This window comes from Primulina huaijiensis, chromosome 14 (assembly GCF_012295235.1).
Source record: "Primulina huaijiensis isolate GDHJ02 chromosome 14, ASM1229523v2, whole genome shotgun sequence".
In the NCBI taxonomy this organism is placed as follows: domain Eukaryota; kingdom Viridiplantae; phylum Streptophyta; class Magnoliopsida; order Lamiales; family Gesneriaceae; genus Primulina; species Primulina huaijiensis.
Window position 1 is genome coordinate 2842529 of NC_133319.1, and position 25966 is coordinate 2868494.

Genomic DNA, 25966 nt, shown 5'->3' on the forward strand with positions numbered 1-25966 from the left:
TCATTTCTATATTTTGCCAAAAAACGGGTAAAACCCTAACCCAAAATCTGCACACCACTGCCAGAAATCGCGTCGCCCAGCTCGGTCGCCGCCGCGCCTTGGCCGAGTCGACCCACCACCATAGTCATAACCTATCGGCGCACCTTTCCATACCAGCCCCCGCTCTTATTGCGACCCCGATCGCCGGTATTTTGGCCTGAAAGGCGTGAAATCTTGCGTGACTCTAGTTTTGGTTATTGGTTAAAATTCGTCAATCGTATATCAAAATTGTTGAAATCCACGTGGGTGAAATCTTTCCCACATTCTGCTCTTTGATTCTACACCAGCCCCTTCCCTCGCCGCTGCCTGTGTCGACGGAAATCGAAGCAAGACCGTCGCCGGGCGAAATAGGCTGTTTTGGTTTTGGAGTGTTGGCCTTCGATTTCAATTTTCCTTCAAATCCTCACATCTGGATATTGTTTATTAAACATATTTGGATCAGCTTTGAACATTTACTCAGCCTCGAAAGGGTATGAAACTCAGATTCCGATATTATATTCATTTATTTACTGTTTTGGTACAGTTTTGAACAATTAATTTATAAAAATTATTTGACCCCCCTTTCATTCGAATTCTCGTGTTTGTAAATTTGTTGGGCAATCTTACGAATGCTGAATGCTGTAAAATATTTGAGTCAAGTCAATTAGGTGCCGAATGGACGAAAAACAATTTCCAAATCACAATTTTGAAGTATAAAAATAAAAATCCGACCTTTGAAATGCGTAAATTCATGTTTCAAATTGATAAATAATCCTTGAACGATCGGACCCAAAACAATTAGCTTTCTTTTTTTAGAACAAAAACAACTAGCTTTCAACATAAAAAAGTTGAGTTTTGGACCGTCCCGAAGTTCCATGGTACATACTGGCCGAAATTTTGAGCATTAAAAATATTTTCAGCCTTAAAAATATCATTTTTAATTTCTATAAAAGCGTCTTTATGTTTTCCGAAGCCCAAAAAATTATTGGTTTGAGCTTTTGACGCTATAGGATCATTTATAAGGTAAATTTGCCACTAATTATTGTTCTCAAGTGAAAGAAGTGGATGATTTTCTGGTCCACCCAGAACTATAATTCGTATAGGATTTCAAAAGCCCATTAAAGTTTCTTTGTCTGCTTTCAACTATTTCTCGTGTAATTTTTCTGTCAGTTTTATACTTAGCTGCCATTTTCCTTTCTTTGTTAACTTTTCGTTCAAGTAAGTCAATAACTGTTGTTTTCTGGCCAATCATCGACTTCAGTTTTAGGTATCATAGATATATTAGTTTTCTTTTTCCCCCCTATAAACTCTAAAGAATTTTATTGTTCTTTGTGAATTGGGATTTATTCAGGGAATATTTCTTCTGCCATTCACCGTTTTCGGAAAATTTGATATTATTCGTGATAGGGGATTCCAGGTACAGTCTTTAGCTTTTACGATATATATATATGTGTGTGTGTGTGTGTGTTTCAAGTGAGATGGAGATTCATTTACATGTTATCTTGGTTACCTTTTAGTTTCAAATTGATTCAGTTTTCACTATTGATACGGTGCCAAATTATTGGTCGCACTATTTGCTGAGTTATGGAGTTAGCTATTGGAATTCGATCATAACTTCAGTTGCTTCTCTATGGACTTGAACATTCGGAGTCTGTTGGAGGCTTGGCGCTGAAACTTTAGACTACGAGAAAGCTAAAGACACGACATTTAACTTTCGGGGGATAAAATTTTTCTTTGGAGAAGACTTTCAGGATTTTAGTAACTTTGCTTTTTACTCTTCTAAAAAGAAAGGAAGGAACTGTAGACAAACTTATTTTTCATACATGTGCATACATATCAAAGTGTATCATTATTATATCATGTGTGTGTGTGGATTTTACATCGTTGTGCAACTGATTAATGGTGGTTACAGGAAGAGATGAGGATGACACAAGCAACTATACAATTCACCAAGCAGCCATACATTGAAGATGTTGGCCCTCGAAGAATGTATGCACATTCTGTTCTTGCATTTCATTAACTTTAAACCAATGGAGCCTTTTCTTTTTACAAGTTATTCCAATTGCTGTTGATAACCTAGTGTCTAGTGTTGTTGAATTAATGATCTTTTCACCGGTCATGTGGAATTGTGGGCATTCTTACCATATCAATCTTAGTTTCAGTGAGGATGTCTTCTGCAACAATTTGGAGTACATGGAGGAACCCCCTTCTCTTTATTTGACAAATTACTGCATAAAGTATTGAGATTCTTGCTGTTTGATAGTTGACACATACCCTTTGAGGGTCAGACAATTCACAGTGTTTGAGGTGTCCTATAAATAAATTCTTAGTGAAAAAATTTGAAGCATTTACGTGGTTTATTGTGGACCAGAAAATCATCCACTTCTTTCACTTAAGAATAATTTATAGCAAATGAACTAGTTATGGATTTATGACTTGAATAACCATCTTATCTTACAGCAAGACATCTGAAATTTATTAGAGTTTGTGATTGTTCAGTTACTTAGCTGTACTTGTCATTCTTCCAGCGAAAGCATTCAGTTTTCTACATTCTCTAATACTGAAATAGTAAAAGCTGCTGAAGTTGAAGTTTCTCTTGGCGTCTATTACGACCCTAATAGAAAGCCTATTGTCAATGGCTTGTTAGATCCTCACATGGTAATTACTCAACTCCTTTTCTTGTGAAAAATCATTCAGTTGTTTCGTTATATCCATTTCAAGTTTATTTCCCTTTTTCTACTGTTTGCCAAATCTAAATCTTTGCTCAAGAATTCAAGATGAAAATCTGAAGTTTAGGTGGTTGATTTACTTTCTTTATATTATGACCAACATGGTGTTTGAAATTCGAAGGATTGATTTCGAAACTTGTTTCTGAACGTTTAAGTACCGGCGCTTTGGTAGAACGTTTTATGTTATTTCCTTTCTTGTTGGTACTTGGGGAGTGTTTTGTTTCTAATATTTCATTTGCTCACTTTTTGTTTCGACTCCTTCCTTAATGTCCGTTGTGGTCCTATACTAGATGTTTGTTTTCCTTTTGTTTTTTTAATTTACTTTGGATGGATTCCACAATGTATTTTGGAATTTTGCATCAAATAAAGTAGTTACTTTGACATTCAAAATGCTCTTATTATAAGAGAAAGTTTCATTTCATCATCTGATCAGCAGTATACCATGCTTGTTGTCGTTTCTTATAAAATAATCTGTGACATAAGTTGCTCTGTTCCTAATGAAGAAGAAAAACATGTACCAAAGAACCACTTTCCTATTCTTCAGTATGGTCGCCTTCCAAACCGAATATGAATGAACAGTTTATTGTATTTTGCTTCAAAACTTCGATATTGGAAACGGGAAAGAAAAATGTAATTTAACTTTGACTATGATTGGATTATTGAACTTTTGACTGGGTTGTACTTGGTTAGTTTTATATGCTATATATGGATGTCAAGGTGATGGTAACTAGCTTACATGTTAATTTAATTAATACTACATGAGCTTTAACATTTTTCTGAAAATTCAAGAGTAGCCTTTTCTTTTAAAAATAAAAAAGATCCATAACCTGTCATAACCTAAAAAATAAGCAGTTAATGCACCTTTTTGTGTTTCAGGGGCCTGCAAACAAGGATGGCTCTTGTAAAACATGCGACGGGAATTTTCGGGAATGTCCTGGGCATTGTGGATACTTGGCTTTAGCTCTTCCTGTGTATAATGTTGGATATTTAAGTACAATAGTAGATATCCTGAAGTGTATCTGCAAGGTACCAAATTCATGCTATTTTTCCTTGTTTACTCAATTTAAAATGACAATTTTATGCTCATGAAATCTGGGTAAGTAGAAAATCACGATGACTTTTATTTAAAAAATGTGCATGCTTACATTAAGGAGAATTAATCAAGGATATTGACTGCCCTCAGATCCTCGTTAGAACTTCTGTGGTTAAATGAAAAAATTACGAAACATAAGCAAAAACTTGTATCGAGAACACTACAATTTCTTTTGACAAGCTTACACAGTTTCTCCTTGGCATAACAGTTTAAGCTCCTCAAAAGGTTATGCAAATGTTACAAATAACATTATATTTATCGAATTTCATGCTAACAATTGAATATACCTTATAGGAACTTCCTGTTTATATTCTAGTTCAGTTACTGGAGCACTGAAACTCTAGCAGGTTATAGTACTTGGGTCAGATGTATATGTTATGGAAACACTCTTGTTAGGCATATGGTGAGATGGTTAAAATCTTCATTACAAAATCCTTTTGGATGTGTCATGAACTCATGGGGCATGTTACAACTCATCAGACAAGCGAACGAGCTCTTCTGACACCTGTATATAATTTCAAATTCAAATTAAAGGAACTGTATTGTGTAGTATTGATTTCCAAAACAACAAAGATAGGAAGAAGTTTAGAATGATGAGGAGAAAAAGGAAAATGAGCAAAGTTATTATCTAAGATTAATTGAGTTCCAGAACAACAACGATAGGAAAGAGTTTAGAATGATGAGGAGTAAAAGGAAATTGAACGGAGTTATTATTTAAGATTTGGTGCTATAGGACGACATCTTTACATTATGTGCTTAGTGACCCATATAATTTTTACTTTATTCAACATTTGAATTGCAAAATATTAACTTACACTTGTAGCTCACTTGGCCCATTCCCAGAGCAGTTCTACGTGTATATACTTAATTTTGTTAACCTTTAACATTGTGTGTGCATTTTTATGTCTTTCTCAATTTCCTCAAAATATTTTATGTTTTTTCTTGGATGTTGGACTTTGAAAGTTGGATTTGATGATAGGTTTTTGTTTGTACAATATTGTTATTTTTGTCAACTCTCTTCCCCCCAAGCCATTTTATCAACATTATTTTTATACCTAGAGATTAATTGTGTCCAATGTATTGATTGACTTTTGAGAGTTCATAATCTGGTTCACATCTTCTCTATTAATAGAAATGCTCCAGAATACTTCTCGAGGAAAAACTGCGTCAAGAATTTCTGACTAAAATGAGAAGTCCGAAATTAGATCTGTTGAAAAAGAACGAGGTAATGAAACAAGTAGTAAAGAAGTGCAATGCTTTGGCAGGGAGTAAGAAGGCTCACAAGTGCTCCAGATGTGGACATATAAACGGTTAGGCACCTTATCAATGACAAAATATTGTTGTTGAATTTATAAATCATGTGATATCTGTCCATGCCTTTGAATATCCATGCCTTTGAATATGTATAAGTGGTAAATGACTAAATGGTTATGGTACGTTTGGATGGTTGATTTGCTTAGGATTAGCTCCTTAACCAACGTTTGTCTCGTTTATTTTCTGGCCCATCAATCCTTCAACTAGTGATATTAAAACCTTGGTGGCCTGAAAACAAATCCATTCTAACCCCAGTGATAGGGCATTAATTATTGAAAAGTACATGAGAACACATGGAACTTACAAAAATGCTCATTGCCCTAACCTAATCGAATCACTTCATTTCCTCTTTCATACCCTGCTGGCCTGCCGATAGCTACACATGGAAATAATCCTCTCCCATTGAAGCATGGAAACTCGAAATCAAAGGGGAACATGGAGATTTCAAGATTTAGAGTGCAACTTACGATCATTATCGGTTGTGGTTGAAGCCATTTATTGTCTTTATTCCATGAGGTCTTCTTTTTCTGCAGTCATTTTTTCATTTTTATTTTCCATGTACAAAGTTTTTAGGCACCCGAAAGTTTGTGTTGCAGTGGGCATTCGATGATGGTGACATATTTTTGTAACAGACTTTCGAACTTTATCCATCTCCGGGTGAGCTCAACAAAGACACAGGGTTGTTGGGCATGTGAGGAAAATTTGTTTGTTCTCAGGTAGAGGGAGAAATTAGGGAACGATTGGGGTAGGGTAAGAAGGGTGTTTCGGTCTTAACACATTAAACTGAATAAATTATCATTACCATAAAAATATACCAAATAAAACATATTTTATCCCGATATATTATATATCCTTATAAATTTGTTATCACCCAAATTACTAATCATTCGATAATCTCGTTGCACGCCCTAAAAGAGAATGTATAAAAAATGTATTATTTGGTAAAGCATAAAGACAAGCCATAAGAATAGCCTTGAACTTTCGAAATGCCCCATTCTTGCTATTGATTATTAGTAATGGCTGTCATATCAGATGCATTGGAATAGAGCCGACCTCCTTTCCTTGGAACCGTGAACTGAATACGAAATTGTTTTTCAAAAACGGAAACCAAAACTTAGAATTCCAGTTGAGTTCTAATTCCTAAAAATAATATAATGGAATCACGTGGAACTATCAAACTGGTAAATCATTCTTAAATTTTAAGGTCTTGACAACTTGACTCATGTAACCACGCTACTTAATTTATACATTTAATTTTTAACTCCCTATTTTTATTTTTTAAATAAAAATTAAATGTGCATAATATTCTTGATGTAATTGTTAAATAATTAACTTTAATTAGTTTGATTAAGTTTGTTTCTGATTCCACATTTTATTGCAACCGACCCTGTCGGTTTTAGAACCGTGGTCCAACTGTAACACCTCAGATTCGATGACTGTCCTCACTGTACCAAGACAAGTCTTTCCAGCGTGCTTATATACTAACTCACATGCACCTTAGAAAACTTCCCAATGGGTCACTCATCCCAAAATTGCCCCAAGTCAAGCATGCTTAACTTTGGAGTTCTTATGTGATGAGCTATCGAAAAGAAGACGCACCTTCTTAATGTGAGTAATATATATCAAATTTTTTAAGCCCTACTCAACTGCACAGTCCCATACCTGAACAGTTTTAGAATCCTTCTCCTTCCGATGTAACATCGATTCATTCATGTCCCCTCCGTCTAGAAGCCTGCCAGGAGCCGCTCATTGTCCATGCAATCTCATGGCACCGTCGATCACCCCCGCCCTTTTCGACCCCGGGGCTGCTATAATAGTTGTACTTGTAGAATGAGGATGCCGTCAGTTGTCTTATATTTGCTACCGGACTTAGGATTACCACTTACAACTTGATGCTGGAATTTCCACAATTTCTGTATTGTAGGCATGGTTAAAAGGGCATCTATGAGAATCCAACTTGATCGTGTGAAAGTTGACAGTTACATGGATGAATGTCAATCTGCTCTCTCGCACACCAAGGATTTCAAGGGAAATATCAGTATCTCTTCTACACTTGATCCTAGAATAGTCCACCACCTACTAAAAAATATGCTAAATGAGGTACTCTTTCATTATCTTGAATTGAAGAAACACTGAAGTAAGCTTTGAGAATGTTTTGCTGTACTCTACGAGCATCATCATAAACTTACCTCTGGTTTTATTTTTATTCCTTCAGTTTCTGTAGTTCATGTTTGTCTTTTGGTTTTGTCTTCAGGATTGTGAATTGCTTCATCTAAATGATAGGCCAGAGAAATTTATGATCACCAATATTCTGGTGCCACCAATTTCCATACGCCCTTCTGTCTTTGTAGATGGTGGAAGACAGAGGTCATCTATTGCATTAGTTTACATATATCTTTCTCTATATATTGTTTAGTTTTATGCTCGAGGGAGTTGAAATTGCAGGTTTTATGAGCTTGTTAGAAGATTGAAGCAGCTTGAGCTTAACTAATTGCACTAGTTGAATAACATACACATGGAATAAATGTTTTTCTTGCTCTTTAGAACAACCAATGTTTTTTTTTTAAAAAACACCGACATGGTCATGGTCGGGGGGTTGGCTGACCCCTGCTGGTTCATATGACAAAAAACAAATGGAGGGGGGTGCTTCCTATTTATTTACTTCTTGTAAGGCTACCCGAAGTTCTTATGTTGCTCATAGTATTTCAATGGATGACAAGTTGTGTAATCTATTGATGAAAAACTTAAGATTAAAAAAAAGTTGCGAATGACTTGTGAAGAATGAATACAAAAGGTTTCATAAGGTTCAACTGATTTATGAAGTTGTGTTGGCTAGTTAGGACTTTTTTCCTTTCAAGAATGCGGGGGAATTTAGTTCTCGTGTAGATCACCTATTAAGATATTTTGTTCAATCGTTCATCTTGTAAGCATTTTCATGCTTATATGGACAATCTGCTGTTGCTTGTGTTATAAATTTGAGCTCTTTAGTTTCTATCTATTGAAATCTTTAAGTAAGCCTGTAATCCTTGCCTTAAATGTGTCCGTACCCTCCCCTTCAGAAAGAAATCATTCTGAAGACGTTTCTAACTCTTCAATGGTTGGTGCAGCAATGAGAATGACATTACAGAGAGACTAAAACGCATCATCCAAGCCAATGCTAGTTTGCGGCAAGAAATTGAGGAAACAAGCCTTTATAGCAAAAACATGGTATATTTCGCTTTAATCACTTCTCTTTGATGAATCTTCTGTTTAAAACCTAGCTCAGGAATTGTGGTGGCTGTTTTCTGATATTTGTATGTTTTTTTATTTGTTTAACCTGGCTATCTGTGGTCTTCAAATTTGCTTCAGGCACGAGGGATAAGAGGGAAATATATTGATAAAACTTAGGAATGTGGCTACCTACCAATAGTGATACGGCCTGAGTTCTGAGTTCTCAGAGCTTTCTTATATAAAGCAGAACAAACACGCATTGAGGCAAAAAATTAAAGGTTTTTCTTAGTTGATATTAATAAGACAGAAATTAACCAAGTACCTGGGTACTCGAGGTATTTTTCCATGTAACAGAACTGATAGCGCTGAGTTGATTCCTCTGAATTTTCTTAGTCACTAAGGAGAAGACCTGGAAGTGATGATTACAGAAAACAGGCTAAGAGATCTTTCTGTTGAAATTCCAGTTTAGTATAGTTTTATTTGTTAACCAATTATTATGTGGATGCATGGTGCACTGGTGTATTTCTGTCTCAAAGTACCAAAAACATAACGCCCTAACCTTAACTTTGTTGTTCAAAAAAATGTTGGGCTAGACTAGCTGGGAAGATCTGCAAATGGAGGTAGCACAGTATATTAATAGTGAAGTCCGTGGAATGACATCATACATGAATGCTGCCAAGCCATTGAGTGGTTTTGTTCAGCGCCTTAAAGGAAAACAAGGAAGGTTCCGTGGGAATTTGTCTGGGAAGCGTGTAGAATATACTGGAAGGACTGTTATTTCTCCTGACCCAAACCTCAAAATTAATGAGGTCTGGCTTTCTAGCTTTCATTGAATAAATTCAGGCTCCTTCCACGTACTTGACTTGCACTTGTGGACAGGTTGCTATTCCTATCCTAATGGCCCGAATTCTAACTTACCCTGAGCGCGTTTCACACCATAATATAGAGAAATTGCGACAATGTGTTCGTAATGGACCGAACAAATACCCAGGTGCAAAATTTATTAGGCAACCCGATGGTACAGAGATGTAAGTGTTTGCTTTTCGTCATATTATTGTTGCAATTTCATCAGGGGTGATATCAATGAACATATTTGTTGTCTTGCAGATCCTTGATGTTTTCTTCCAGGAAGCGTCATGCAGACGAGTTAAATTATGGTTACATTGTGGATCGACATCTTGAAGATGGAGATATTGTTTTATTTAATAGGCAACCAAGTTTACATCGAATGTCAATAATGTGCCACAGGGTACTTGCTATTATTCAACTTAACTGTTGATATCACAATTAGATTCTTCATTTGCATTGTCTTATTCTTTTTGCCTTTAGGCAAAGATAATGCCGTGGCGCACCCTGAGGTTCAATGAGTCAGTTTGTAACCCCTACAATGCTGATTTTGATGGTGATGAGATGAATATGCATGTGCCACAAACTGAAGAAGCCCGAACTGAGGCTCTTACACTGATGGGGGTAAATGCTCATTGATTTTACATTAGCTTAGCTTTGCTCAGTGAATGCCAATTTTGACATGTAATGCTAACACGGGACCTTGTAATTATGTGCCTAGTTAGTTGTCCAATTGTCCAATCTTGCTCATAAACAATCAAATCAGAATTTTTGTCTTGGATACAGTAGAAACCATTGTTTAACGTGGAAGCATCTTTATATCACCGAAATTGTCATCTTTTTCCGTTGTTTCCACGTGTCATGTAATCATATTGGACAGAATTACAATTCCTTTTTTCCCAATGGAAATTATTTTACTGAGGTCATCAAGTCAGACTCTTACTGGTTTTAATTCTGCACTTTGACGGTTATTATCAGTAGCTGCATAGGTAAATGTTTGACGGCTGAATTGGTGTCAGTTGCAGTTACATTTCTACTGTGCTGGTGGAATATTTTCCGTCTGGATAGAAAAGCTTAGAATGCATTTGCATTGATTAATTTGGAGTCAAGTATTTCAAATCCATAATAATAATTTCATTGGTTTATTTGGATAAATTCATTTTGCAATAGATTTTAAATCCTTAGTTAATTTAAGGATGAAGGATGGGAGCTCAACTTTAACTGATGATGCTTAATGTTCTCAAATGCGGTTTGTTAAAAAAACGATATAAGCTTCGTTGTAGATGTTCACAGAGAGTAATGGCTTCTGTAAAATTTTATTTCATATATTTTTTCGCATTGCCTAAAGAATACTACATGCTTTCTAGTTTTGTCACTTCAATAACTTCATCATTTATTAGTATGGGTGGGCGTCGGTCGGTTCGATCCGGTTTTCCTATATAACGGTTCGGTTTTTCGATTTTCGGTTTTGAATATATCTGGTCCAAAACCAAACTATTTTATTACGGTTTGGTCCGGTTTATTGTAATACGGTTCGGTTTATATGGTCGGTTATATACGGTTTTATAATATTTTGTTAAGAAATAAAATTATACGTCACTTGATGTTTGATGGATGCAACACATATAAAAGAAACAATGACAGTAGATGAGTAGAACATGTATGATTACAATACACTTATGACTTAACAATCTAAGCTTAAATAACAATTTGAAATACAATTTCAAACAGTAGCTCTTCAATAAAAGGATACACATTCATTAAATTCCAATTCTAAGACTCCAAAATGAACATAGATTTTGCATCTCAAATCTCAATACATTTAACAATATGAGCTTCAATAACAATTTGAACTTCCAATTATCAAACTCCAAAATCCTGTTTTGCAAAATTAGAAACAAAAATGACATTAAATTCATCACAATGGTGATTATGAATCATAATCTTGAATCATAACTTAAATATATATAAACTTACTGAAACTAACAAAGATATTTCCCATTTATTAGCCCATTATACAAAAAGTCCTATAGTTAAATATAATATGGTTGGTTCGGTTATTTCGGTTTTCTGGGGATCAAAACCGTAAACCGAACCGAAAAACCGATTTTTTTTAATTTTGAAACCGTAACCGGCCGAAAAACCGAACCATTTAAACCAAATTTTTCGGTCCGGTCGGTTATTTCGGTTTTAACCAAACTATGACTGCCCCTGTTTATTAGTGCTGTTGTGTCAAAATGTTGGTCAACTTCACTTCTCTGATGTCTTGATAATAGCTGTTAGTTTGAATGAAAATTGACGTAGCATACCTCGATAAAGCTTTGTGGCAACCTAGGAACCTTTGCACGATGCTTTTTTTCAATTGATTGCTGAACTTCAAATAGGTGCACAACAAGTATGACTGATTGTTGTAGTTAGACAAGGAATGTTTTTTGCACCTTTCCTCGTTGACATTTTATTGGCCCTTTTTTTTGTTAATGTTGTTGCAGGTGCAAACTAATTTATGTACTCCAAAGAATGGGGAAATATTGGTAGCTTCAACACAGGATTTTTTAACATCATCATATCTTATAACAAGGAAAGACACATTTTATGATCGTGCTTCCTTTTCTCTTATGTGTTCGTATATGGGTGACGCCATGGACCCTATTGATTTGCCGACTCCAGCAATAGTTAAGGTTTGTCGGTGTAGCTCGTTCACTATTATGCTTCTAATCAGTAGTGATCGGTCCTAACTATTATGCATATTGGAACTCGTGTACCATTTATTTTCTTGTCCTTTTATCTGACCTTTCTGCTCCTTTAACTTTGTAGTCACTTTTCATTGTTCATTAGCCTTGCCACACTTTTGCTTAACATTTTTATCGTGATCGATTTTCATTCCCTGAGTTGTGGTCTTAAACAGTTTGTTTATTCTCATTACTTGTTTTCATCCATGGGATTTGTTTGATTTGAATAGGCCTGACACTTTTTATTTTATCTATCCCGGTGATTATGTTTGCATGTTCTTATTTATTGGAAAGTCTTGTTTCTTCTTGGTGAGAAAAATTCGACTATGCAGTACTGACCTCTAAAGATAATTTTTTGTGATTCGGTTAAGGGCTATTTGATAATGCTACTAGGCGTTTATGATATGGAGGAGTAACTAGGGTTCCTCCACACCACCTGTTGCATTGAGTGTTTAACAAAGTAAAGATCAGCTTAAATTGAGTATCATGTTCTTTTGGCTTGACATGGAATGCTTGAAAAAGTCTTGCTCAAGTTTGAACTTAGAATAAAACTAAACCAACTTATAAATCAGTATCTAAACTAGGAAATTAACACCACCTAATTCCTGGACTCAAGTCTACTAGAAATAGATAGAATAAATTCCTAATGATCATATAAAATTAGCTAAAAGATATAGTTTCTACAAAACAAAATATATCTTTTAACACTCTTCCTCATGCTGGTAAGTGAATTACTTCAATTCCAAGCTTGCTCATTAATCTATGACAGACAACACCAGGAAGTCACTTTTTGAGTATATCTGCTAGTTGCTTATTAGGGGACACGAATGGGATACAAATCAATCCTTTCTGAAGTTTCTCTGGCAACCTCACATGTTTTGCACTGTAATGATGTACAGGATTATGAGCGACATTGATCACCAATTTATTATCTCAACAGAGCCTTTTAGGAGGTTTGTTCACTTGACCTGTAGGTCCTCCAAAATTATCTTGAGCTAGAGTGAACTCTTTTTTTTTTTTGATAGAAGACTATATATATTAAAATATCGAAAAGTTACACAATATACGCGGATGAGTAATCCGCAACAACGTTACAAGAAAACGTTGCTAAAGCAATATGCTATGACACCATCACACTATTTTCACGACCATACAAATTTCCAGTCCCTAACTAAATCTGAAATACATAAATGATTGTACTCCAGCAAATTTGTCGTCCAAGTTGCGACTCTGAATTTTATTTTCTCCCAGACTTGTTCAACGTACTCCGACACATCTTCAGATATTCTGTTATTTCTTTCCAACCATAGCGACCAAAATATACAATGAATTATCATATACCAGAAACTGCAGAATCTTTTCTCTATGGGGCACCCGACATCCAAAATAAAAAGATCTTTATCTTTCCGCGGAAAAGCCCATTGAAATCCCGGCTCTCTTAAAACTTTTATCCAAATTCTTGAGTTGGCACACGGTTCTAGCTCATTTCACAAACTCTATATCAATCTTTTCCTTGCAGTATGACGCCGATGTGCCGAACATGTCCAAATGTATTTTTTTTTCAGCATTTTAACTTGAATTCATCACTTTCACCTATATTAAAAAAAACTATGATTAGGAACTATAAACAATAATTCAACAACTAAAATTCACCTAATTACCATAAATTAATTCGAGTTACTATATTGAATTATAAACACATCAAATGTATCTCATTCTACTCTTTAGTTTGAGTTAATAACAAGACTCTGGTAACTTATTTTTTTATACTTTTTAATGCTCAACATTATTTTGTCATTCATAGTGAAATGTAGTGGTAGTTGATGATCAAAATTTTCTTCTGTTCGAATGCTGCTTGTGCAGTTATGTAGCTTTCTTACTGATATTTTTCTTGCATGTGAGAAAGCTACTTGTGCAGCTAATATAGCTTCTTGCTGGTGCTTAATATTTTTTATTTTCTATTGGATAAGTTATCTAAGTACTAAGTAGTACTTTCTATTGCAGCCATTGGAGCTTTGGACTGGCAAACAATTATTTAGTATACTGCTGCGTCCACATGCAAAAATGAGAGTGTACGTAAATTTTACTGTTGCAGAAAAGAATTGCCAAAAATCTGCCGAGACAATGTGCCCAAAGGATGGGTTTGTTTGCATTCGTAACAGTGAATTAATCAGTGGCCAACTTGGAAAAGTTACACTGGGTAAGCATCCTTTTTCTGACTTCTTTTCCCAGGCTTGACTGGTTGTATATCTATAAGCTAAGTTTTTATCAATTATTATCTTGTCTAAAAAATTTAATTTTTATATAAAAAAGCATCTAAGTTGATTTTGTATACACATTATATATTAGTTTTACGTTTTCAAACTCATTAATTTCATTTTAATATAAAATATGATTTTTTAGCAAAAAATTGGTTTTTATTAATATAAAAAGATTTTGTGAAAAATCTGTTACTTATATAATAATTTTAGAAACATGCTGTTATTTGTATATATATAAAAAGAAATACGCTGTCAAAATAATGGACCAGTTTTTCAAAATTATAACTAAATGAAGTTAATCATTGGAGGTATTCTGGGTCAGAAATAAAGAAATTTGAAAATTTGGGTTTCTTGGTGCAGGAAGTTGAAGAATGGTTTGAAATCCAAAATGAAATTACTTGGGATTTTGGATATGGAATCTTTTTAATGGGTTATTTTAGTAATTTTCGCTGATTTATTCGTTCTTTGGAGAACGTTTCCTACTTTTGGGCTTGTGAATATAAAGCTAATATTCTAATTTTTTTTGTTGTATGAAATCAGGCAATGGGAACAAGGATGGTCTTTATTCTGTTCTTCTCAGGGATTATGATGCACATGCTGCTGCTGCTTGCATGAATCGGTTGGCAAAGTTAAGGTGTGACCAAGTAGCTGTAATCAATAGATTTTCGATTCAATCGTGTATAGGATTTCTCTATATAATTTTTTAAGCTGTTGAACTTATGTTTACAACTTTGATAATATACCTTTTTCTTGTATGTCTCAGCGCCCCAAGTTACTTTTAACGGATTATTCTGAATCTTGTTTTAGTTTGTTACTTTGTTTATGGTATTTATGTAAGGATATCAGCCTGTCATATAAGTCCTCGAAGGTACTTTATCAAATTTGTAAACTATGGGGTGGGGGTCCTACTTTTATATCAACAAATTCAACTCCTCTTACTTTTTCTCCTACAAAGGATTTAAAACCGTTCATGAGTTGGGGTTGCTTTACCCCATTTGAGTTCCCTTTCATCTTTATTTTCTACTTAACGATAATACATGAGCAGGGGCAGCTTTGTACTATGGAATCTTATGTTAGTTCTTCAGGTGCTTCAAATTTCATAGCCTTTTCAGAACTTAATTTTTAAGCGGATAGCATGGAGAAATTTGACCTGCCTTTTCGAATTATGAAGTGAGAGGAAACTTTATTTATTGATACTGTATCATTTTTAGAATATTGATATCCTTCAACTTTCTGAATGTGTTCATAATCTGTTTGATGTCATTTCAGCAAGGATATGTATCGATTCTAAATTATCCGTGGAAACTCTAACAAATCAGAAAATCTAGAGTCTAGACAGAAAATAGCAAACCATGTATTCATACAGTATTTGACAGATGAAGACCTTTTTAACTAGGGGTTGAAATAAGCCTTTTGGTCCTGATGTCAATGATTTATGTGTTAGGGTTGTCCAAAATTCTGTTGATTTTTATTTCATTTAGTCTTATTAACTCAATACTAATGAAGTTGCTTGGGTTTAAACTCTGATTGTCTTGCTTTTACAGCGCTCGATGGATAGGAAATCATGGATTTTCAATAGGAATTAATGATGTCCAACCCGAGGACGTATTGAACAAGAAAAAGAAGGATACGATTCATGAGCAGTATGCCAAGTGTACAGAGTATATTGATACTTATAAATCTGGAAAACTGGTCCCACTACCTGGCTGTAATAAAGCTCAGACACTTGAAGCCAATATAACTGCAGTCCTAAATAACATCCGGGAATCTACTGCAAAGGTAAGTGGTTCTATCTTTTGTTAGTTTGATGACTGTTGGCTTTTAATGATTATCTTTACAGTTTCTAAAACTTCAATAATGGTTACACAAGTTCTTTTAACTTTGGCCTTTGGCTGGTGCCAATCAGATCACACCACCTCTTCTTTATTTTTTAGTAAAGTAGTCCGTCAGGGGTTCTGCTTGCTAGCTAGCCTTTCCACAATGGATTTTACCGGATGTATTCTGCATTTTTTTTATCATGTCTAAAACTCCAGATGCAATGAACAACTGAGCTTTAAATGAAATGAGTTTCTCTAGCAATGACTTGGTATTCTTCCTGTTTTTCTCAAAGCATTTGTTGCAGTTGATTCTGCTAGTCCAAAATAGGAGCTATAGTTTCTCTGGGATGCTGTTCTATCTACTTTATTTTTGATGAAATGTGTTTTTACAGTGTCTTTAGAAATTTCTTTTTCCTTCCAAGTTTCAACTTCGTTATAGACTAATATACTTATTGGACATGCTAATCTCTTGTTTGTGCTAGGTTTGTATGGAAAATCTGAATTGGAGGAACAGCCCCCTAATCATGTCACAGTGTGGTTCCAAAGGATCTCCTATTAATATTTGCCAAATGATTGCATGTGTTGGTCAACAATCTGTTGGTGGTCGCCGAGCTCCAAATGGATTCATTGATCGAACGCTGCCTCATTTTGAAAGAGAAGCAAAGGACCCAGATGTATGCCATTGTTGTATTCGATAATAATTAGTATTTTTATCTGTTGGTTTTTGGGATAATAGATTACATTTGATTTTATTTTTATAATTCTTTTAAAATAACTGGCAGGTTGCCTGCAATTAGTTTGTGAATGGAATGAACATGCGATGAGGCCATATAACTTGACCACCATTGTAATCAGAAACCAAGGAAATCCTAAAAGATGAATTGCCTAGAGAAATTTCAGGGCATTAAAATTGACCACCATTATATTCAGTAACCAGATAAATCCTAAGAGGTAGCAACTGGATAACATGGATCTATGTACATCCTTTTTGTCCTAATTAAATAAAACATATGCTTAATCTTTCAAATAAGTAAAAAAATAGTGTTAAATCATTATATTATGTATACCTCCAAGTAAAGCTAAGGTTTACTATTGATTGATATCTGTAAATTAGTTATTACCATTTCTTGAGCTTCAACTCAAAGTTGAAAAAAGAATATCTGCAAGACCTAAACAACGTTTTTGTGTTTTGAATGCAGGCTAAAGGCTTTGTTCAGAATTCATTTTATTCTGGATTAACTGCAACAGAATTTTTTTTCCACACCATGGGAGGGAGAGAAGGTCTCGTAGATACTGCGGTATGGATAATTATTTTTATTTTCTAATTGTTTTGTGAATGAAAGGTAGCAAATAAATTTTTTCCTCTATGATTGACCCCAACCATCCTTTCAAGCTTTTAGAATTCCATCAAGGATAAATGTGTATGTTGCATATATAAGAGTATCGTATCGAATACGATACGGATACAATGATACGATAAATTTTGAAAATATAAGATTCGATATGGTTGGGATATAATAATCAAATATTTTACAAAAAATTATTAAAAATAGAAAAATTTAAATTTGATTTTTAATTTTATGAATTTAATTTTTTTTAATAAGTGTAATCGTAAAAAAAATCAATTATATGTGCAACAGTCGTAAACAACAATAGTGTTAAAAGAAAGTTAACGTATCAATTAGAAAATTGTCACCACATATCGAAATTGAAAGAAATGTCGCTATTTCGAGTTATCAAGTCCGAAAACACATTGCAGCTTTAGATTATTTGAATGAATTCATAGCACCATTTATAATCATAAAAATATTATTTTATGATAATGTTTTCGCCATTGCTCTGTGTTCGGACCGCCACATCTGTCATCTGATCGAACCTATTTTATGATAATGTTTTCGTCATTGCTTTGTTTTCCAACTGGCAAACCTCCAAAAATTCAATGACATGGATTTTGATGTATGTGACACGCGTATTTACGTGTCGTATCCGTACCTATGTCCGATACTTCAAATTTTATGTTGGGTATCCGTGCTACATAGATAAATGTTAAAATACAGTTAACTTATTTGATACTTCCAGTTTCTGCATCTTTCTTTAAAGTTGACCTTAACCAGCTACGTCGTCAATTTATTTGCACTCTGCATAATTGGTTAACTATCGGTCTCCATTTCACAAGAAGTGTAATGTATCGGCATTGAGATGCTTTGGGCTCGACAACACTCTCTTGTTTTTTAAATTTTATTAACCATGAGCGTGCTATAATATAATGTGTAAACTTGGTCGTATAAAATTTGTGTTTTGCTTGGAAATTTTGTTGTTTCCTAAATCCTGCCATTCATGTTATTTCCTATAGGTGAGACCTTGGTGTGTTTGGTCAGAGGGATTGTAGGAGGTTAGAAATTGGACGGAGGGTACTCACCTCACTTTCTGTTGGTTGTAAACTTAGATGGTGAGATGAATAAACAAAGTGAGGTGGTATTTCCTTAATTTTGAGTTGTAGTAGTAAAATAAAGAGACAATGAAATGTTATACTAAATTTATGTGGTTCAGCTATAATGGTCTATATTCACGATAAAATACCTAGAGAGCTAGAACTCTGTTAAATTATCTTATTTTAGATTATAGTTATCAAATCTTTATAAATGTGAAAATATATTGTAACAAATATATTATGAACTATTCGTTTTAACTATTCAGTCTGGCACCTCCTAAATTTGAACTTAACTGTTCAATTATAAGCACAATAAAGTCTCGGAGAAAAAAGTACATGATGTTGGGTTCTAAAATATAAGAGAAATAGAAAGCAGGCAGACAGACATACATATTATGTCGAGAAGCAACACTTCTTTTTCATGCTTGCGTGATGTTATCTTTATGTGACTGTTGTTAATCCAGCTCAATAGGCTATTAATATTCTTGCAGGTTAAAACTGCTGAAACGGGGTACTTGTCGCGTAGACTAATGAAAACTATGGAGGACCTATCTGTTCACTATGACAATTCAGTTAGAAATGCAAGTGCTTGCATTGTTCAGTTTATATATGGAGGTGATGGTATGGATCCCGCACAGATGGAAGGGAAAAGTGGACTTCCATTGAACTTTGAAAGATTATTTATGAAAGTCAAGGTCTTGGAACCTACTGTTTGCCTCCTCATCTATTGAGGATATTTTTAGTCACCAACTAGCAACAATGTCCTCTCTTCTGTTTATTCATCCTTTATCATTGTTATCTTGACAGGCCACCTGCCCTGCATTAGGGCAGCAGATTTTATCTACTCAAGATATTAAAACTATGATAGAGGAAATAACCGATGAAAGGCTCTCAAAATTCAATATCACTAAATGGGGGTGCTCACTGGATTTGCCGCCTAAAAAAGGATGCTTGGAGACTTTTGCTGAGTCGTTATCGAAGTTTATCCAGGAAAAATCAGGGAAATCAACTCTCTCCCTGAAACTGAATGAAGGACAAGATTCCAGAGAGAATCAAGTTCATTTGGAAACTGTTGCTGCAAACACTGTAGGGATCACGAGGCAGCAACTACAGGTAATTTTGTTTTCCGCTTCTAGACTCCTTCAGCTAGAGTTGATTCTCACCTTTGTTTTGAATTCTCCAAAGTGCTTTTTGGATGATATTAAAAACTTTGTTGAAACATAGTGGCACATTATTTACACTTTCAAACTTATATGCGTATATGACTAATTTTTTTTATAATGGTCTCTATAGTATTAGTCAATGAACCAAATAATTAAGCTTTGCAAGGGAGATGAAATTCGTAGATTTGATGTGACTGGTTATGTATAACTTTTTGGTTTATGGTTGGGCAATTTTTTTTTTTTTTTTGTAATTGTCTCTATAGTATTTAGTCAATGAACCGAATAATTAAGCTTTGCAAGGGAGATGAAATTCGTAGATTTGATGCGACTGTGTGTGTATAACTTTTTGGTTTACGGTGGCTATTTCAAAAGCTAGAGAAAACATAATCTGTAGTGGGCTGTAGTGGCCATTAAACAAGATTGGGACAATATGGTTTACTCAAATTGGACCTTTTGAGTTTGGTGATGTTTTTCTGACCTTTTGAACCATGAAATTTTTTGACATTATTTGGAATTGTTTTGTGCTTGACATAAAAAGGCTTTGAAAATTATGGTGTTTAGACTTATTAGTATTCTTATTATTAATAAATTGTTTTTTATTCTATATTTGTGCATTTATTCATCTATACGGATCTAACACACTCCTTCATGCATGGATCTTAAAGCAGTAATTTTTCCATAAATCTTTAGGTATTCTTAGAAACCTGCATCTCTCGTTATCATTCGAAGAAAATCGAATCGGGGACTGCAATTGGTGCAATTGGAGCTCAGAGTATAGGAGAGCCAGGAACACAGATGACATTGAAAACTTTCCACTTTGCTGGAGTTGCCAGCATGAGTATCCTTTCAGATAAAATGATCAACTAACATTATCTTCCTTTTTATTGTTTTTTCAGGTAGGTTAACCTTAATTTTATCATAGATGTTACCCTTGGGGTTCCTCGGATATTAGAAATAACGAATGCTGCTAAAACGATCAGCACTCCAATTATATCTGCTAGACTTGAGTATGTGGACAACGAGATCAGTGCAAGAATAGTAAAGGGTCGTATTGAGAAAACACTTTTAGAGCAGGTAATCTTCATCCATATTAATTGAGGATTATGCAGTGGCACATAATGGAGATCATCCGTCAGAATTTAATTGGAAATGCATGGGGAATTTTTTTGTAACGCTATTAAATAATTCGGACATGGAATTTGAATTGTTGTCTTTAGATGATGGTGATTTTGTATGGTAAAGGTCCTGTTGCAGGTTATGTTTGCATCATGTTGCCATTGTTCTGATAACTTCAATTAAGCACATGCATTTGGAGTTGTCTCCTATAATGATAATAGTTGGCTTAAAATTTGTGCAATGCCAGTTTGCTACCATCAAACATCAAATGCTTTCTGAACAGTCAAGGTTTTCTTCCGACTTCAGTGTTCTTTGAAATTTGGCTTATGCAACTCCATCAATTTTCCTTGATTTGTGACTTTATGTGATTGCAAAGTATCAAGCTGGTCCATTGATGGAGTCATATCTTTACTCCGTAGGTAGCTAGAAGTATTAAGACGTCTCAAGCATCAAGACAGGCATCCGTAGTTATAACACTTGATATGAAAAGATTACAAGATTCACAACTATCCATTGATGCATATACTGTAAAAGAATCAATTCTACGTACCCCGAAAATGAAATTGAAGGAGCAGGTATGAATGTGCCTCACTAATCAATCCTTTTGTTTGTGTTCGTCTAGAAGCTTTACTTTCACTGATACTAATGTTTGCCGCAGCAAGTTAAGGTTTTGAATCCCAAGAAACTGGAAGTGGTTCTGCATGCTGATAGAAGTGCACTTCAATTTGAACTCCGAGGGCTTCTGAAAAAGCTCTCCAAAGTAGTTGTGAAGGTTAGACTTTAAATTTTCATTCTGAATAATCCTCCAAAATGCTAATGTGTATTGCTGTTCTATGGCAGGGAATCAATTCGGTTGAACGTGCTATAATAAAGAAAACAGTGGAAAATGGAAAGGAAACTTTTGATTTACTTGTTGAAGGGTATGTTTCTTTAGGATCTTAGTGGATTTTTCATTCATCTATGCTCAAGAATTATGATGAAAATATGTTATTATTCTGTCTGGATGCTTTCGTTATTCAGCATACATTCTAGTTTCCACTAGTGTTCTAGGCTCAAAAATATGATCAAACTTTTGAGAAAAAAAATGATGAAAATGTGTTAGTTTTATATTTGGGTTTTTTCATTATTCAGCATACATTCTATGTTCCACCAGTGTTCCAGGCACCAGTTGCCGTACGTACACCTACATATACCATGTACAGTGTTTGCAAATTATCATGTGAAAGTAAAACATCACGCGGTTAGTATTTAATTACAAGGATTGGGCTTTTACATGTATTGTCAACTTATTTGAATATGACTTATTGAGAACAAATACATACACTAGTTTTTCAACTGGGTTTTGCAATGTTTCTTGTAACATTATAAATTGTGAAGGTAGACATAAGCAGTATGTCATGAGTGGATCTTGTTGGTGCAGGGGCAAGCCTTTCAATGGTTTATACAGCTAAGAGCATTCATGGCATGATTATGTTGGTGAGTTGTTTTGCTATTGTTTTGGCGTGCAGGACTGGATTGCTATCTGTCATGGGCATTCAAGGAGTTGATGGGTGTAAAACTACGAGTAATCACATTATTGAAGTAGGTAAGACACTTGGAATTGAAGCTGCGAGAAAGTCAATTATTGATGAGATACAATTAACCATGTCAAGTCATGGAATGAGCATAGACACGCGTCACATGATGCTTTTGGCTGATTTAATGACATCCAAGGTAATTTCATTTTTCAGAATTTGATATTTGCTGGTTTATGGTCTTTGGGACTGCAGTTGTCCAACTCTGACCTTACTGCATCTAATGCGGACAACCACTACCTAGTTGACCATCAATTGTTACAATTTCTATTCTATAAGTTTCACATTTTCTTTTAAGTATATGCTCGAGTTGGGTGAAGCTAACTTTATACAATTGTATGATTCATTTCAATGTGAAGCAACCTTACATGATTATGAAATTTATTTGTACATCCCTGGATGCATGTGTGAGGAGAAAAGCAAGAGTTTTGACCAAGAGGATAGAGTGAGAAAGTTACCATATCACATAATCAATGAGCATCGGGAATGAATCTAAAATGTGTGTTTTTTCAAATCTTTTCAAATTATGCATATGTCAACCAAATCTTTTCTTGTTATGCATATGTCAACCATGAAAATGGCAACCTTAAGTAAATGTTGTAGGCAATTAGTCGGACTGTTATGGGCTCAAGCATGTCGGGCCTTGAAAAAATAGTGGGCTGAAAATATAAGGGGGAGAGTTTGTTGGAGGAGATTCATTCAAGCACACTTTCAGATATTGGCTAGCGGTTGCTGGGGCAACAGAATATCGTAATTTTTATTTCCTTGGCTGAGTAGAAATACTCAGATTGTTGAATCCGTTTATTCCCTTCTACATTTTGTTATTTAATACTGTGATTTTGAGTTGTCTGGAAAATTAGTTTGTAGAGCAGGCCCTTTGCTACGTCTATTAGGTTTCGTTGACAACAAAGAAGATTCTGACTGATATTTCTGTAACTTTTGATGTTAAACTTCATATTATCGCCTGCTCAATCATGCATAACCATCTTTTCAGGGTGAAGTTTTGGGAATAACAAGACATGGGGTGGGAAAACTGAATGACAGTGTTCTAATGCTGGCTTCATTCGAGAAGACCGCAGATCTCCTTTTTAATGCTTCTGTGAATGGGAGGGTTGATAGGATTGAAGGAATTAGTGAACGCATCATTATGGGAATACCTATACAAATTGGAACAGGAATGTTCAAAGTTAGGCAAAGGTATGCTTTCCAATGCTTTTGATAGTCATATGATGAACTAATTATCGATGCATTAAACATACAAATGACATAAATGTTGATTGAGTTTTACCTTACATAAAACTCGATCTAGTGTGGCTCTAGTTCTGAACTTATTAATGTCAATCATTCTACTCATTATTTAAGAACTAGTATATGATAACATTTTATTCTTATTTCCCTATGCAGCGTGCAGCCTGTTGAGTTAAGTTATGGTTCTGATCCTATTATTCGCTGAAATCGTTGAGGAGACTTCCTACGAAGATTCTATGACAATATATGGTCCAACAAAGCGATGATGCATTATGATTGCTCTTTATAAGAGGCACTTCTGTATTTTGGTGGCATATATATTGAAATTCAACAGTCAACATTTCTTACCGACCGTAGCCAGTCCCTTGCCATCTCATCGGCTCTTGTAGGAAGCACATGCTGGTTTGTCATTTTTTTACGGAGTCCGCCATCTGCATATGTTAAATAAATGAATCTGATAACTTGATTTGCCAAGATGCATCTTATGTAGGAGTTTTTCTAAAAAATCGTGTTTCTACCCATCGATGAACATAATAATAAACAAATATATGAAAGTGGATCGAGTATTATCTCTATCAATTGAATAATTTGTAAGTATTATGTTTTTATCTGATTTGAAGTTTTCTGAACACTCCAACCCTCGTTGATGTTGTAATATTGTTTTTATGGATTGTATGGTTATGGATTTCAAATTCTGCTATTTATAGACGTTTTTATACCATCAATGAGTAAGATTGAGGAGCTTGAGAGTCAAAAAGAAGGGGCAGGGGCGCATGCGTGTCACAACAGCCTAAAGTTACGATATCATGCACTGTTAGTCTAAAATTCAGACTATGGCTGTCGTCGCTATCAACACAATTTTCTTTTTGTTCATCTTGATATGAGCCACAATATAATTTGTTCAAATCCAAATATTTCTTACATTCTTTTACTTGGTTCATATACATCATTCACCAAAGAAGAAGAAAAAATACATGAATCATGGCGATATGTCTTCTAAGAGAGAATATTATCTTTCATATTTCACAATGCATTATGTTTTTCAAATTTGTATAATTTGATGAATAAACTATATATTTATTCGAGATCTAAATTTATTAATATTTTTTCAAGATAACTCAATATGTATATAACTGAATATGAGAAATATTATAATTGAATGAGTTTCATAAATCAAAATCAAATATATATACCATAAAATCATTATGGAACCAAGTCTAATATTAATTACCATATAATCCTTAAACATCTTAATGCATGTCTTTCGATATACTTAACTCGACAGTCGCTTTAATCATAAAGATTATAACTAAATTGTCGTAATATAATCTCAATGATTTAGACATAAAATTCACAATTCCAAGTCCAAATGAAACTCCTTAAAATGCATCATACAATAGTGTAGGTGTTTTACCAAAAGTTATAGCTAGTGATAACGATGAAACTCAATTTTTTTAAATCGCATAGTAGTCTAAGCATCATTGTTCGATCGCTCTACTCAATAGGTACAATTATTGCATCTCAACATTCTCTCTTCTAATAAATACACTCTTTATAATAAATGAGGATCGAACATATGACATTGGCTCTGATATCAATTGTAAGACCGAACGCTTGCTGCTTTAACTATAATCTTGAATCTTAGGAATTAATATTAGTCAATAACAGAACAATATGTTGCAAAATTAATTAATACATGCTAATGTTATCAAATGAAACATTAAACCATATGTCATATTTTATCCATGTAAACCAAGCTATATATATGGATAATTGACATTAAAATCGCATGTATGCTAAATTTTTAATTTAATAAGATCTATGAACTTAATGATATAATTATTGAATTATATTTCATTCTTAATATCTATGGGTAAGTTAAAGAAAATACTTCAATATTGTATCCTAATTAATTGTATTTAACATAACTAAATTTTTTTGTGGGATAAATTTCACTTTTTCAAACATAATTAATTACAATTTACGTCCCTTATAACCAAATGTGATTATCAGAATTTATGTATAATTTTAATTCAATTAAAGATGTTGTGCTACTCTTCAATTAATTAAAATTATACGAATCACTAGAATATTGAATTCTTTATGCATAAAATATTTATTCTTCATAATTATTCATATCCAAGTATTTCCAAAATTATGAATAATTTTATGTAATTTATTTTGTTACAATTAAATGTTATTCAAAATTAAAAATGTTATGACTATTCTTTAATAAATTTAAATTATACGAATCATTAAGACATTAAGTCAAAAAAATTTAAATATTTATAAATGTCTATCATGTGATCCTCAACTCATATAATGTATAATATTTCATAATTAAAAGGGTTGTAGCTAAAAAGTAATTATCTAAAATTACACGGCTCACTAGATATAAATTTTGGTTTTATTAATAA

At 34.1% G+C, this 25966-nt stretch overlaps 1 protein-coding gene across 8 annotated transcripts; it reads left to right on the top strand.

Moving 5' to 3' along the window:
• Positions 1–24413, top strand: LOC140956642 (DNA-directed RNA polymerase III subunit 1-like). Of its 8 annotated transcripts, none has more exons than XM_073413479.1 (29): positions 494–509; positions 1370–1435; positions 1931–2007; positions 2547–2676; positions 3624–3773; positions 4973–5150; positions 7079–7254; positions 7409–7521; positions 8262–8361; positions 8958–9173; positions 9244–9392; positions 9472–9613; positions 9694–9834; positions 11700–11888; positions 13944–14139; positions 14741–14834; positions 15745–15979; positions 16500–16691; positions 17217–17315; positions 18940–19143; positions 19256–19561; positions 20302–20449; positions 20534–20685; positions 21147–21302; positions 21386–21499; positions 21568–21647; positions 22236–22440; positions 23296–23498; positions 23706–24413. In XM_073413479.1, the coding sequence occupies exons 3-29, from the start codon at positions 1937–1939 to the stop codon at positions 23752–23754; spliced, it is 4188 nt and encodes a 1395-aa protein (XP_073269580.1). In that variant the 5' UTR covers positions 494–509; positions 1370–1435; positions 1931–1936; the 3' UTR covers positions 23755–24413. The 8 variants fall into 8 exon arrangements, with proteins under 8 accessions (XP_073269583.1, XP_073269580.1, XP_073269578.1 ...); XM_073413477.1 differs by lacking the exon at positions 494–509 and adding an exon at positions 1151–1285; XM_073413478.1 differs by lacking the exon at positions 494–509 and adding an exon at positions 1151–1236 and having other exon boundaries at positions 23706–24412.
• The last annotated feature ends 1553 nt before the right edge of the window (positions 24414–25966 follow it).